The sequence below is a fragment of the Pelodiscus sinensis genome, chromosome 11, assembly GCF_052426305.1.
Source record: "Pelodiscus sinensis isolate ZL-2025 chromosome 11, ASM5242630v1, whole genome shotgun sequence".
NCBI classification, from domain to species: domain Eukaryota; kingdom Metazoa; phylum Chordata; order Testudines; family Trionychidae; genus Pelodiscus; species Pelodiscus sinensis.
In genome coordinates this window covers 33,260,590-33,276,193 of record NC_143062.1, presented here as the reverse complement: position 1 = coordinate 33,276,193, position 15,604 = coordinate 33,260,590, and the positions used below count along the sequence as shown (strand labels likewise).

The 15,604-nt window shown below is 47.3% G+C and overlaps 1 protein-coding gene across 1 annotated transcript; it reads left to right on the top strand.

Moving 5' to 3' along the window:
• The first annotated feature begins 2,810 nt into the window (after positions 1–2,810).
• CAV3 (caveolin 3) lies at positions 2,811–15,313 on the top strand. Its single transcript, XM_006132808.5, has 2 exons — positions 2,811–3,105; positions 14,274–15,313. Exons 1-2 carry the CDS (start codon positions 2,992–2,994, stop codon positions 14,613–14,615), a joined length of 456 nt encoding a protein of 151 aa, XP_006132870.1. The 5' UTR covers positions 2,811–2,991; the 3' UTR covers positions 14,616–15,313.
• The last annotated feature ends 291 nt before the right edge of the window (positions 15,314–15,604 follow it).

Sequence of the window (15,604 nt, the reverse complement as noted above, 5' to 3'; positions counted from 1 at the left end):
CAATTCAGCGTTACAGACTCTCAGACATTGGGCTACTCTATATATATGATGCCCAATGCAGAGGACTGAACTAGATGATCTGGCAAGGTTCTTTCTATCCTACAGGTCTGTGGTAGAGGCAAACAATAACTAGTCGTTGTCCAGATAGACTGTGTAACTTCTTCATATTAAGATGTTTGTAAACATATGAAAAAATTGGACTTTTATACTGTGTTTAGAATAAATGCATTTACTTAGTCACCAGAACCTACAAAACCAGGAAAAAGATAGCAGATGGATATTTAACTGCAGTAAGTGTTCAATGAATCCTAATTAATATAGTTAGAATGGCACTTTGCCTAGTTTTTTAAGGTGCACAATATCCCCGAGTTTGGACACTTCTTGATTTGTAACTTAGTCTATTTTTGTTTGTTTGAAATTTTCTATATGTGGGAAAAAAAGCTAGAAGATTCCACATTCATTCCCTGAGACTATATATTTTTGGCTTCCTTTTAAAAAGACTCTGGGGATTTGTTTGGCTGTTCCGTGACAATATGGCTTCACTGGAGATATTTATAGACCATGATCTACCTCCCGTGAGTCACTTTTACAGGCTCCAAATAACTCTATTTGCCTCAGCCTCTCATATGGTCTTGCTCTCTGAACTATGTGTCGTTTTTGTTGCTTTCTTCTGTCTCCTTTTGTAATGAGGAGTTGGAAGGATGTTTAAAATGCAACCCTTATTGGTATTGGGATAGCAAGAAGCATAGTTCATCATGGTTCTGCCCATGACTTCTCTTATCGGTGTTGGCAGTTGGTTGATTTCCTCTGCTGGGGAACATGCAAAGCCACAAAACTTCAGTGGGAGCAATGGGATGTTTTGTGCTGCTCCTGGAAGCACGGGGAAACATGCTCACACCACTGACCATGCACCCCACAACAGAAACAGTAATTTGGGAACCTGTCCCTGCAACAAACCCCACTGCCCATTCTGTCCACATATCTAGCCTAGCGACACTATCACAGGACCTAACTGCATCAGCCATACCATTACAGGCTCGTTCACCTGCATATCAACTAATGTAATAAATGCCACTGTGTGCCAGCAATGCCCCTCTGCCATGTGCATTGGACAAACTGGACTGTCGCTATGCAACAGAAAGAATGGACACAATTCAAACATCAAGAATGGTAAGATACAAAAACCAGTGGGAGAATATTTTAACCTCTCTGGACACACAGTTAGAGTATGTCTACACTGCCACCCTAGTTCGAACTAAAGGGGCTAATGTAGTCATTCGAACTTGCAAATAAAGCCCGGGATTTAAATATCCCGGGCTTTATTTGCATGTTCCCGGGTGCCGCCATTTTTAAATGCCCCGTAGTTCAAACTACATGTCTGCGGCTACATGCAGCACGGGCTAGGTAGTTCGAATTAGGAGCTTTAATTCGAACTACCTAGCCCGTGCCGTATGTAGCCATGGGCAGGTAGTTCGATCTACGGGGCATTTAAAAATGGCACCGCCCGGGAACATGCAAATAAAGCCTGGGATATTTAAATCCCGGGCTTCATTTGCAAGTTTGAATGACTACATTAGCCCCCTTAGTTCGAACTAGGGTGGTAGTGTAGACATACCCTTACAGACTTGCAAGTTGCCACCCTCTAGCAAAAACCATCAAAACCAGGCTGCAATTTGCTGAAATTGCTGAGGTGGAATTCATATGCAAATTGGACACCATCAGAATGGGTCTGAATAGGGATTGGAAATGGCTTGCTCATTACCATAAGCAGTTTGGTACCACTGAAGAAGTGGGCTAGTTTTCTACAGTTGGTATTCTCACCTTCTTATACAGATCCACCCTGATTGGATTAGCACTGGTGTAACACTCCCACCTCTGTAACCCTGGGATCTGTTCTCTTTGTCTTTCCCTTCATGCATCTGATGGAATGAGTTGCAATTCATGAAAACTTAGGCCATAACATTTTTAATCTTTGAGGTGCCACCAGACTCCTTGTTTTTGCTGAAACCCACTAACACAGCTACCTCTGAAACTTGTCACATGGAGCAGAGCATGCTTGCTGCACTCTCCCATAGGAATAGATCTTTTGCATTTCTTCTCACCTTCTGCCTCCACCCCACCTCACTTTCCTCACCCCTTTGTGGGGTGCTATGAGACTCAAGAGCTATTCTCAGGGAGCAGGTTTTACACCTACTCAAAGACTATTATCTGGTCCATAATGTCTCTTGTATGTTTCTTAGTGGGGTTACATTTTACCAGTGGGCATATCACAGGATGAGTGAGTGATGTCATGGACCAGCTTGTGGCTGGCCTTACAAAGAGGCACAAGGAACCTTCATGCTACTTCCTATCCTTTCCCTCTGCATTGGTGGACATAGCTGTGGTGATGCACCCTGGCATTGCAGTAGTCTAGCACAGCAACCAGCGTTAAATTGTCCACGTGGGAGTAAGACGGACCAAGCTTCCTCTGCAGTGCAATCATACTGTACTCTGGACATGGATGCTCAATTCCTATTCAGGCATGCACCCTTGCAGATCCCTTGAAGTTCTCTATTCTATACCCTGAACTAACACCCCACTAACGTGCAATCCCATTAAACTCTCCAATAATACCGGTTGCGTTGTTTTCTCTTGAAAATTACCAATCTCCAATCAATCCAGTAGTCATCCAGTCTAACTCCTTTGTCAAGATGGCTCTTTGGTGTGAAAAAAGAGATGAGCCCAGTGCCCCTTTAAGGAATGCTTTCAGGCCTCAGTGTGAGCTGCAATATTAATTTTAGCTTGGAGGTTTGCCACAGGCAGCTTTCACAGAGGGTCCTGAAGCTATTGAGAGGCAGCTGTTCACTGGTATCCAGGGTGGGGTTTGCTCAGTAAAGAAGAGCACAAAGCTGGAAGTACTGAGTGCACAACTTTCTCAGGAGGTATTTTGCCAGCAGTTCAAGGGTTCTGGGACTTTTTATAAGTTGACTTGCACCATTCTAGTGAGAAGCTATGGCTGAAGAGCAAACTGGGCTTGAGGAGAGGATAATAATAAAGGACCAGCACACAAAGGAGATAGACCTGGTGAACAGAGATCCAAAGCACATTAATGAAGATGTTATAAAGGTACATATTCTGAGCACCTTTGATTTTAATAAGCATCTCTGCATTTTTAGTGCACTAAGTCAATTGGTAATTTTGCTTTTATATGGGGTGTTGCTGGACAATACTGCAGAGAAAGAAGGATTCTGGAGGGCAGTAGTTTGAAAATGTGCTGTAGGAAACAACCCTGCACGGGTAGGGGAATGCATACTCTGGCTAGGTGATTTCATATGGCTTTCCTATCTCTGGTGCATGTGATTGTTTGATTCTTTGAATGTGCCCATTCCAACTTCCGTGGCTGGAGCTTGCAAAGGGCCTGGCATTTCCCCGTTAGTCTTGGGGAGCAAGAAGTCAAACATAAAACAGAGACTCAGCCCATGTCACTCTAAGGAATTAAAGAGAAACTTTTTTGAAAAACCTGCCAAAATTCACAACCCTGACTCGCTCAGGAATTTGTCCCTGATCAGGGCAGCCCAGGAGCTGATGGGGCAGCTGATTGTGTTCACAATGTCAGTTTTATTTAGAACAGACTTATTTCTCCCTCATACCAACATGAAGGAGTAAGACAGTTCTGCCCTGATCAACAGAGACACTGAACAAGGACCTTAAAAGGGCACCATCTCTAACTGCGTTGAAGAGTGTGAGCTTGGAGTAACTCTATCCTCTGCAATAGAGATACACCCAGGGTGAGTTTGGCCCCAGGAGGGTAAGAGAAGATTGAAAAGGCGCTGTTAAATTATTCTGTTTTCTTGAAGCATCACAGTAATTCAAATGAGAAAAAGTAAGTGTTGCTTGAACCTCTTCTAAAGGCAGTAGAGTAGGTCTTGGAGTGGTGGGGAGGGAGGGACAATAATTTTGATGGGGCCCACTCCAAGAATTTGATAAGTGGACAAGGGCTGCAGTCTTCCTTGATATTAATGGAGGAGGGGCAGAGTGTGGGATGGAGGTTGGATGCAGAAGGGAGCTCAGGGTAGGGATTTGGAGTGCAAGAGGGGGTGTAAGGTCTGGGATTGAGTTTGGGTAAAGAAAGGGCTTGTGACCTGGGGCAGGGGAGCAGGAGGAGGTGCAGGGATTTGGGTTGTGACCCAGAGCATGAGGGGGTTTTGAGTTGGGGCAGGGTGTTGGGCTACAAGGTGTGGGAGGAGGTATGGGTGCAGGAACAGGAGTTATCTGGGGCAAGGGTGCAGGAGGGGGGAGCAGAAGTCTGGGGGTGGAGTTCCAAGTGCAGGCTCTGGCTGGGAGGTGCTTATCTTAGGTGGCTCCCTGCCTGTCCTGTTCAAAGTGGGTGGCTGCAGGGGCCGTGTGCATCTTTACACGCCACATGATGGGGGAGGGACCTCTGCACACTGTCTGGGCCACAAGCACAACCCAAGCAGCTCCCATTAGCCAGTTTCTGGACAATGAGAGCTGCGAGATTGTGCTAGGGGCAAGGGCAGTGTGCAAAACCCCATCCCCGGCCCCAAGGGATGAGCAGTGTGCAGAGACGCACATGGCCCCTGCCGCCAGCCGCTTACCACAGTGTGCAGGGGTATCGCAAGGCAGAGAGTCTGCCCAAGGCTCCACTGGGCTGCACTATGCTGGCAGGCCAGATCCAGCGGCTTATCAGGTTGAATCCAGCCCGTGGGCCATATTTTGCCCTCCCAGTCTCGGAATGTGAGTGTGGGTTTCTGCATTTAGAAAAAGAGCCACCTTTGAAAAAAGGCAACAAAGGCCAGGTTTGTATTCAAACTGGGAATTTCACTGATTGGCCAACAAGCACACAAGTGAGCGTGCTATAAGAGACAGTCAATGAGCAGGGCAAAAAGGGATTGTGACAACTGAGTAGTGGTTTTATATCCAGCATATGTTCCTTGCCAGACATTCATTCTAGTATCTGTTCTTCCCATCAGTATCTAGTACCTGTAAATATATTGGTCCAAATACTGTACTCAACTATACCAATGTACACATGGTATGGGGCTATTTTGGATCATACAGCCGTATAAGTGAGACTTGCATGTGGCCATATTGCGAGAGAATAAAGACCATCGGTGATCCCCCCCAAAGTCTTTCTGCAGCCACTATGTATCAGACGTGAACCTAATCCTGTGGAGCAGGAAGTGGCTATGGAGCAATAAGGGCAGAAATGTTCCTTCCGCTATTTGGTGAGCACAGGGTGATGCAGAAAAATTGCTGGAGACATGATGATCCTTAAGCCATTAAGCAACCGAGAGAGAGAGAGAGAGGGGTTAAAACATTCTACATTCAATCATGAGGAGAGACCGGGGCGATAGAGAAGTAGTAAGTCATGGCCTGATTTCTCATTACGTATCAACAGTGTAAATCAGGAGCCACTCCACTGAAGTCAGTTTCAGTTGCAGATCAAATTTGGATTTGCAAGTTTTGCAGTTAAAAACTGAACTCAAAACTCTTCAGATCCATTCAACCCCTAGCTCTAAGATGTCATCAAATGGTGACAGGCAGTGCTTTTTTGTACGAAAAAAGGTGCCGGTACTCCAGGCTCAAAGTTGTTGAGGGGAAAAAAAAAAAAGCTGGGCCAGGGGCCAAAATGTGGTTGCGGTCCCTTTAAGAGCCGTGCCACATGTCCCAAGTGGGTTTCCATCAGGATTCAAGCCACCCCAGGAAATAGGTGCCAGTACGCCGCAGGGGAATCCCATTCAAGTAAGGTATGAGGGGAAAATAGGTGCTGGTATGCCGCCGGTGACAGTATACAGTGGGAGAATGGACCAGCAGCCCCTAGCTGCAGACATCTGAACTGTTACAGGTCACTTCATCCCATTTCTAGCTTTCCTTTGGCCTTGATATAGCACTAACCACATGTAAAAAGCATGTAATATGCTCATTTTCCCTAGTTCATTGTTCTTTTTGAAGTAGACTGTCCAAGTACATCTCTCCCCACATGGCCACATTTTATTAAACTGCTCAGGGCAAAAGCCACCAGAGAGACGTCCTATCTTACCAATTTCTTCACCTTTGAAGCATCCCAAAGTGAAATTAGTTCACAATTCAAATAAATTCCTCTTTCCAATATTTTCTTTTCCTCATGATCTTCTCCTACAGCAATGATCTGCGACTATCCTCTTCTACAATGTTGTTGCCTCAGTAACAAAAATCTGACTCCTTTTCATGGTGTCCAACCTACTGGCATAAATCCCTGTGCTACTGTCACTAACTGCTGTATGGGGGATAAACACTGGCCAGACTGGTGACAATTTTGGCTGTGCCTCCTAAATGAACAACAGAGAGTGTGAAGGTAGAAAGTTGCTACAGGTGAAACGATAGGGTTTTATCAGAATTACCAGAATTCAGAATTTTATCAGAATTATCAAAATGTTATCAGATTCAAGGAATCTCTTTGAAATGTCCGAGAGGAAGATGGTATTAGACTGTTAGTACACAGGTCCTTGCAGTCTCAGTTCAGTTACTTGTGTGTTAAGAGTCTGTTTATAAACTGACTGCTACACAGCCTTGAAGGGAGCGAGATTCAGTTGTTTAGATCCCAATCCTGTGGAGTATGGTGATTCTCTGCATTTGCCCTTTGGCTTCTAGACACGACTGAAGCCCAAGAGGATGGGAGTAATTTGGGAAGGAGTCATGATGAGTCACATGCTTCCCTCGGGTCCAGTGAATTTCCATTCACAAATCTGCAAGGCCTTACTGTGTTGAGTTAAGCAGAGATGCCAGCTCGGGGGGAGTTGATCACAGCTCTTTGTCAGTGTCCTTGGGTTTGGGGCTTTCATGTTTAGAAGGGAAAAATATATTACTACAGATTGGACCTCCCTGGTCCGGCACCCTCTGGACGTGAGCAGTCCCAAATTATGGATGTTAAGAGGCAGGTAATTGCATCGAGTACACAATTAGTCGATAAGGCTCTGCAGGTTGAATGTAGGAGGAGCCAGGCACACAGGCAGCCCTGCTCCTACTACATTTAAACTGCAGAGCAGCAGCGGTCCCAGACCCATGAGAGACAGGACTGAGCAGGGCTTGTTCAGTCCTGGCTCGCACTGGGTCCAGCAACCTCTGCCCATGGCCAACCCGGGCACCACAGACAGGGGCTGCTTCATGGCAGCGTCACCTCCCCCCACCCACCTCCCCTTCTGCCTCTGATAGAGGCAGCTGCAGGGGGGCAGGCAGCACCCCCTGGGGCGGAACCAGCTTTTAAGTCAGCTCCCCCCAGCACTGGCTCCTGTCCCCCCCCCCCTTTCTTGCTGCCTCTGGGCAAATAGTCAACTTGATTACACAATAAGCGTAGGCTTGTCAGGCAGTCAAATGATCAAGCGCTTTGTCACATCTGTATCCCAGACCAGAGAGTTTGCCGGGCCAGGAGAGGTCAATGCTTGCCTGCTGGCTGCCCCACTCCTGTGCTCTCTCCCTGCTGCCCACTCACTGCCGCCAGAGTACCCTGGGGTTCCAGCCAGGCTGGCTGCTGCTGGCCCCGCTGCCACTGGGGGTTCTCCAAGGTCCCCCCGGTCCAGGGCCACCCAGGTGCCAGTGGCTTCACTGCCAGGGCCAATCCTGCCCCTGATGGGGGTTTCCCAGCCTGGGGCCACCTGGCCCCATTGCCACAGGGTGCTCCCTGGTCTGCCCATTTGCCACCTGGCCTGCTGGTGCTGGGAGTTTCCCAGTTACCACTGGTGCTCCCCAGCCACCACAAGGGCCGTCTGCTGATGGCTCAGCCAGGGCTCTGCAGCCCTGCGTTCTCCTGGCTGGTCTCACTCCTGGCCTCCAGGGCACTTTGGTCCAGCAATATCCATGAATGCAGGACCATGGATGTTGCCGGACCAGAGATTCCTGGATTTGGAAGGTTCAACCTGTAGAAGTTTTATCCGGCCTTGCTTGGGTCCTTAATTCAAATAAGTGTTGTTTTTCTTCATTTAATCATTGCTCTGGGGTGGGGCTAGAGATGAGGGGTTTAGTATTCAGGCTGCCCTGGGGAGAGAGGACAACCCCAGCCCTCTCTCACCGCAGCTGCTTGGGGCCAGGCACAGCTGGGGGGAGCGGTGAGCGGTGCATGTTCTCCAGCTGAGACAGACAAACAGACACACAAACAGACAAACTCTCTGAGATATATAGTAGATAGCTGTCCCTTTCTCCACCCCGCCAGCACAGTGGGGTTATAGCTGTTCCAGTCCCCATCTCTGGCCCCTTGCTGCTCTCCATCATCATTCAACAGTGTAACTTCCTCCTACCAGACCCTGCCCTTTCCATTTTATGAGGGGAAAAAAATCAAATTCAACACACTTCCCATTATCCTGGCACAACCAAACCCTGACCTTGCTGTAAGTTATGATAAGAGGAAGCTGCCTACCACATTTGGTGGCCCTAGCTTTTACCATTTAGGAGGCGTTCTTGAACAGACTCACAGATGGACAGACAGACATAGCACATTTCTAAAATATAAAGTAAGATTGGCTGCCGGGCAGTTTCCTAATGGGTAGAAGAGGTCAACTGACAGCATGCCTGTTAAGAGACCCAAGTCCATGTTAGGACACACAAGTAGGTAGTTAGATGCTCATATAAATATGTTCTCTATGCACCTAACAGCCCAACTGAATGTCAAAATCTAGCACAGGTGCACAAACTTAGAGCTATGTCCTGTTAGGTGTTCAGCTCCTGTTAGAGTCAGTTGACCCCAAATGTGTCCTGGAAGATGGCTAGCATTCCTATTGGAGGGCTCACTCTCCCTCTAACAATAGTGCCTTCAAGATGTGTGGCACTTCCGAGTCATCAGCGATAAAATTATTACCTCTCTTGGAACCTTGTCATGGGGCAAGCCTACCTGTTCTCCTCAGGAGGGGGTGTCAGGCCACTGAGACCCCCCGTTTGGAGCAACGCTGCATCCCAAGGTTCAAAGCCAGTGGTACAACACCCTGCACCCAGGGCACCATGGCCTATCAGCCAGAGTCATTAATACCGCCCCCTTCATGCAGGGCAGCATGGCCCAACAGCTAGAGTCAATAGTACATCTCCCGTCACACAGGGCAGCATAGCCTAGCAGCCAGAGTCAATAATGCTAAGACAGTTAGAGCCCCTTATGAGGTTGGTATGGAAGAGTAGGGAGACCCAGGCCCACCCTCTCCACCAGGTCCCTGTCCATGGGCCTGCCAGCAGTGGAGTGCACTACCCGTAGTTCAGCAGGGAATTCAGCCAAAACACACCAAGCACCCAGGGTCCAACTTCCCACCGTCAGCTACTTCCTACCAGTCTCTCTTGTGCAGTCTGCTCCATCTCCCTTCTCCAGCCCAGGGACTTCTGGTACAATTCCCAGCTGATTGATAATTGCACCTGGGTATACCTCTACTTCTCCTGCAGCACCTCCTTCCTCATCAGCAGTCAGCCTAGACTGAGCCGCTCCATAGGCCTTTATAACTAGCCTCTGGTTGGAGCATGCCCAGAAAGGCTGTGGGGGCGGGGCCTTCTCAGTCAGGTAACCAGGCTTAACCCCTGCAGCCCCAGTGCAGGGTTGGTACACCTCATCACAAAGCCCCATCTGTGCTTCCTGTGCTTGTCTGCACCAGAACAGGACAAATGGGGGGCGTTTAGGGCACTCCACTCCTTGAAGGAGGATCTGGAGCATTCTTTGAAAAACGGGCTCCCTAGGAAGAAGTGAAAAGGACTCCTCATGTGCTTAAAATTAAGCACATGCTTAAGTACTTCTTACTTCAAAATCAGGCTGTGCTTGAATATCTTGGATACAACCCTGGATCTACTCGAGTCCTATTGACTGCAATGGAGTTAGGGTATCACCTCTTGACTTCAGAGGGACTTCTGTATTTAAGTTAGGCATGTCCTTAAACACCTTACTGAATCAGAGCCAAGGTCAGGCATTACATCATTCTCTAATGATCAGTCATGCCCACAGGTTCTTTAATGTGGAGAATCAGCAAGTACAATTTATAATGCTTTCATAATAAAATGACAAATGCATTTTAACCTGTGTGTATCATCCATGCTTAATATTTTTGCCAAAACTACAGTGATAAATGCAGCTTAAGTATACATTGTCCACTCTAAATACACCAGCTCCTTCTCTCGCGCGGATGTCTCTTAATCTCAACTAAGTGGATCTGTATCTAAAAGAAACCTCTCCTCAAAGTTCTGACGTGTAGCAGCAGAGTCCATGGAGGAAGCTGTTGAGAGGAAAGCAGATTTATCTCCCTCTTAAGACAGAGTCCAAAGTGTGTAAAGCTGATTAACTGAGCTCTTAATATTTATAAAAACAAATAATCGTTCAGAATGTGTTAACTTTTTTATTAGTGCAGACCATCTCCTAGCAGAGAGACTGCCAATGCCCTTGAATGCTTGCAAGGGTAGGAATAAGTTGTGTAAATAGTTTCACAGCACACGTCCTGTCCCGGGTGCTCACGGTGCTGCACCTCTGAGTTTTGTGGTGCAGGTCATGGGGACAAAGACATGCATGTTTGAAGCCCACCTTCCTGCGTAACCTACTCTCTCTCATGTGTCTCCTGATGATAATTCAGACTGCCTGAGATACTAAAGAACATTCCTAGAGCTGAACCCTTCAATTCCTCAGCTGAGGGCCCTTGTCTTTGGGATTTGTGAGGCACCTGATGCTTTAGACTGGTGAATGTCAGTGAATATTGTCTTTAATTTAATTAAATATTTATGTATCTTCCTCTTCCAGATGGGAGCTTTGTGTCTCTCTGTCCGTTTCTAATGACTGGGTCATTAAGGCATCTAAGCACCAAAACCTAGATTAATAAATGTTATTCCACAAAAAACACCCCAACTCTGTTGGTCAGATTCTCCAGTGTGTTTACAGCCCATTGTCCTGCTCAATGAAAAGGAACCGTTATCCAGCTGCAAATTAGAACTCCCCCTTGGGGTAAATCTTTGCTGGGTGTAAAAGCATTGAAGAATCAGACACTAACCACATTCCCAATATAGAGGTAAAAAAGGAGTGGAAAGTGGAGCTTCCTTCCACCCATCCTCCGTTTTATAGGGTCTATTTATGGCCATATATAAGGGCTACTGCTTAGAACTGCCCAGCAGTAGTTCTAAATGGAGTAAGGGCTAGATCAGGATATCACTGCTCCACAGTATGCAGTCCCACCCTTCTCTGAACCAGCATCTCTGTGTTCCTCCTGTGCTTAGGTCTGATATTTCCTGAGATAGCAGACTGATATTTCCCCAAGAACAGCATCAAAAGCCGCTGCAATGTCTCTGTGCAGGAGTAGAATCAGAAGCACAGACCTCATGAAACGACTGCTCCAGTGGCATTTCATACTCAAGGAGGATGCAGAGGAAACCTCATCACAGAGTCTCTCTCCTGTTGGGGTCTCCCACTCATTTTGCCAAGTGCAATATCTTAGAATGTACTTGGATAAGGTGAAGCTACACGCATACAGTTTTTCATTGCACAGACCTACCCATTGGGGGAGGCATTCTCGTTACTCAGCTATGAAATCACGAAAGAAAAAGAAGCATCCCAAAATCAGCAAATTGGCTCTGACACCAATATGTTTGCTCCTGATTATATAACTGCCTTTGCGTTCCATTCCTGATTCCCAAATAAATCGAATGGGTGTGCTTTATAGCTGAGGCATGAACAGTAGGAAGGGTATTCACTGGTTTAAAGTGCAGGAAATACCTCTCACACCAGTCAGACTTTAGCTAATGGTTAAAAAGGCCATCATCACAATTAAATCATAATGCAGGGGTAACTCCTGCCTCAGCCTTAGAGGTCAAAATGTTTGGTGCCCAAAAACAAGCATGCAAAGCAACCCAGTCGCAGACCCCGTTACAGGAGAAATTTGTGCTGTATGATGTAAACAAAACATAAGAACATAAGAACGGCCGTACTGGGTCAGACCAAAGGTCCTTCTAGCCCACTATCCTGTCTGCCGACAGTGGCCAGCACCAGGTGCCCCAGAGAGGGTGGACCGAAGACAATGATCAAGCGATTTGTCTCCTGCCATCTCTCCCCAGCCTCTGACAAACAGAGGCCAAGGACACCATTTGATCCCCTGGCTAATAGCCTTTTATGGACCTAACCTCCATGAAATTATCTAGCTTCTCTTTAAACTCTATAAGGGTATGTCTACACTACAGAGTTAGTTCGAACTAACTTAGTTCGAATTAGTTAATTCGAACTAAGCTAATTCAAACTAACGCGTCTAGAACTAAAAACTAGTTCGAATTAGCATTTTGCTAATTCGAACTAGCATGTCCACATTAAGTGTACCCTGAACAGGGCTTAAGGATGGCCGGAAGCAGTGCCAGCAGGGCATCAGAGGAGGACTTAGAGCGTGGAGATGCTGTCTCAGGCTAGCCGAGGGCTGTGCTTAAAGGGACCCGACCCCCACCCCGGACAGGGTTCTCAGGGGTGCCCCGCTTGAAAACCAGTCCTGGCTTGGAGTGCCCGGAGTGCCCACACTGGGCACATCACACCACTCGGCCATCAGCCCGGCTACACTTGCCGCAGGCTGCCATCTGGGGAGAGGGGGCAATTGGGGGGCTGCAGGAGAGCTTCCACCCCCAGAAGCCCACAGAGCCAGCCCAGTCCTCCCCATCGGGGGCTCGTGCCCCATTCCTCCCTCACCTCCTTCCACTTACCCTTCCCTAGCCCCTTTTCTTGATGTACAAAATAAAGGACAATTGTGTTCAAAAATGGAATCTGTCTTTATTGAACAAAACTGGGGGAGACTGGGAAAAGGAGGTGGGAGAGGGGAAGAGAGAGGCTGGGAGAGGGGAGGGCAACTAAAATGATCAGGGGTTGGGAACAGGTCCCATATGAAGAGAGGCTAAAGAGACTGGGACTTCTCAGCTTAGAAAAGAGGAGACGGAGGGGGGACAGGATAGAGGTCTCTAAAAGCAGGAGTTGGGTGGAGAGGGTGCATACAGAAAAGTTCTTCATGAGTTCCCATAAAGAAGGACTAGAGGACACCAAAGGAAAGGAATGGGTAGCAGGCTTCAAACTAGTAACAGAAAGTTGTTCTTCACAAAGCAAAGAGTCAACCTGTGGAACTCCTTGCTGCAGGAGGCTGTGAAGGCTAGAACTAAAACAGAGTTGAAAGGGAAGTGAGATCAAGTCATGGAGGTTGGGTCCATGGAGTGGTATTAGCCAGGGGGTAGGAGTGGTGTCCCTGCCCAAGGTTTGTGGAAGGCTGGAGAGGGATGGCACGAGACAAATGGCTTGGTCACTGTCTTCGGTCCATCCCCTCCAGGGTCCCTAGGGCTGGCCGCTGTCGGCAGACAGGCTACTGGGCTAGATGGACCTTTGGTCTGACCCAGGACGGCCATTGTAAGCTCAGGGCTCAGGGTCAGGGGTCTCAGTGGACCCCCTTGATTTTCATGCACACCTGCTCCTGGGTGGCCAGGCTGGCAGCTCTCCTGCCCAAGCCGGCCACTTTCCTGTGCCTAGTGCGGAGATCATGGACAAGGTCCACGATGTCCGCACTAGCCCAGGTGGGTGCCCGCCTCTTGCGGTCCCGGGCAAGCTCCCGGGAGCCGCCAGCCTGGAAGAGGGGGAGGGCTGGGGGTCATCGGGTGGCTGGCTCGATCCGTGCCAGGTGCAGGGTCTGCTGGCTGGGTGCTGGCAGGCTTGCACCTGGCACGGGCACCGTAGCCAGCCCGTGCCCCTTTAAGGGGTCCGGGGCTGGGAGGGGGGCATAGAGTTTCCCTGGTGTTGGCTTATAGTCCTAGCCTTCACAGCCTCCTCTGGCAAGGAGTTCCACAGGTTGACTACACGCTGTGATTTGTGAAGAACGAGCTAATGGCTCATCATTTTACAGCTAATTTTGGCCTCCAAACTCAAGTATGAAATAGATCTTTGGGGCAATGATGGTCACTCTGCCCCAGCTGCACCAGAGCCAGCTGATGAGCAGTGAATAACAACAGAGCAGACAGTTTCACCTTCCATGCAGATACTTTCACCTTCCACGCAGGACCCATTTTCCACTGGAGCTTGGATTCTGCCCTTTCTTTGGGAAGAACTAAACAGTCTATCAGACACCTCACTTCCTTCACTGTACCCTCTACTGTCTCCAGTGCTTCGGAATCATCACTACCAGAAAGGGGGCATGGCTAGGTATTACACATCTCTGTGGGTCAATGAATAGAGGCGTGATTGTGAGAACTGCTCTTCAGCTCCATGATGATTACCTGCTCTGCTTGAATCCTATGTGAGTGGCACCCCTCTAACTCATCTCTCTGTCTTGTCTGCATTGCAGGTGGATTTTGAAGATGTCATTGCTGAGCCAGCCGGTACATACAGTTTTGATGGAGTATGGAAAACCAGCTACACCACCTTCACAGTCAGCAAGTACTGGTGCTACCGGCTGCTTTCTGTTGTGTTGGGAATCCCTCTGGCAGTCATTTGGGGCTTCCTCTTTGCTTTAATCTCTTTTTGCCACATCTGGGCAGTGGTGCCCTGCATCAAAAGCTACGTGATTGAAATCCAGTGTGTCAGCAGAATTTACTCCCTCTGCATCCACACCTTCTGCGACCCATTGTGCGAGGCCCTGGGGAAGATGTTTAGCAGCATCAAAGTTGCTCTGCGCAAAGAAATCTAGAGGGACTGGTAGAGAAAACTAGCAGAAACAGTCATACAACAATCACACTTTCAACATTTTCCTAAAAGACTGTATCACATTCTTCTCTCAGTTACATTGGAGTAACCAGGGAATAACACCAAAGAAGCCTCTGCAGTTACTCTGCATTCAGGCTGATGTAAAGGAGAGCAGAACTTCTCATGTAATTATTTCATGGACCACAAACTTAGATTAACACATGCATTTATTAAATAGCAAATAAGGGTGTGAGAAAGCTAAAGTACATGTGGGTACAATGCAAAATTGTCTGTTTAGTTAGCCATTAGCTCAAAATAGTACCAGGAAGCACGGCTATGTAACAATTATTATTGCTGCAAATAGTGGTTGTTGTAAACGCTTTTGTTTTAATTAGCAATATGCCAAATGTGTATGGATATATAAATGACAAACTTTTGTTTCCATTTCAGCTTTTAAATATAAATAACCTTAGTGGGTAAATTTTTAACTGTTCATCATACTTTCTGGGGGTGCTATTCATTACTGTATTTTTGTGGCTGCAAGTGCATTCATGGCATTTTGACCTCAACTAACTGTTGTCATACATCCGGCAGTTAAACATGCCTCTATTACAATTTGTATCCAGGATTCAAGTGCAGCACCAATACTGCAGACATTTGCCCTCTTTTTTTTTTTCTTCAGACATAAATTATACTTACAAACCAGAGGGTTGGGCCCCTTCACCACATCTGAATATTTCCCTCAATGACTGCAAACATATTTGACTAATTCACTTCAATAATGACAAAAGTGGTTTACATAAAAAGGTATTTGCCTTATTTGTTGGGGAAGTGGGAGAGTGTATGTTAGTTGCTTATTTGATCTCCTGATAAATTAAGAATTCTTTCTTCCCTGTGTTTAGTCATAGCTAATGAGTTCTGTTGCCGTATTTCCATGTTCCCTATAGTTACAACTGCCTTCACACTAGAGCAAGAATTAGCTACAATTTCTAG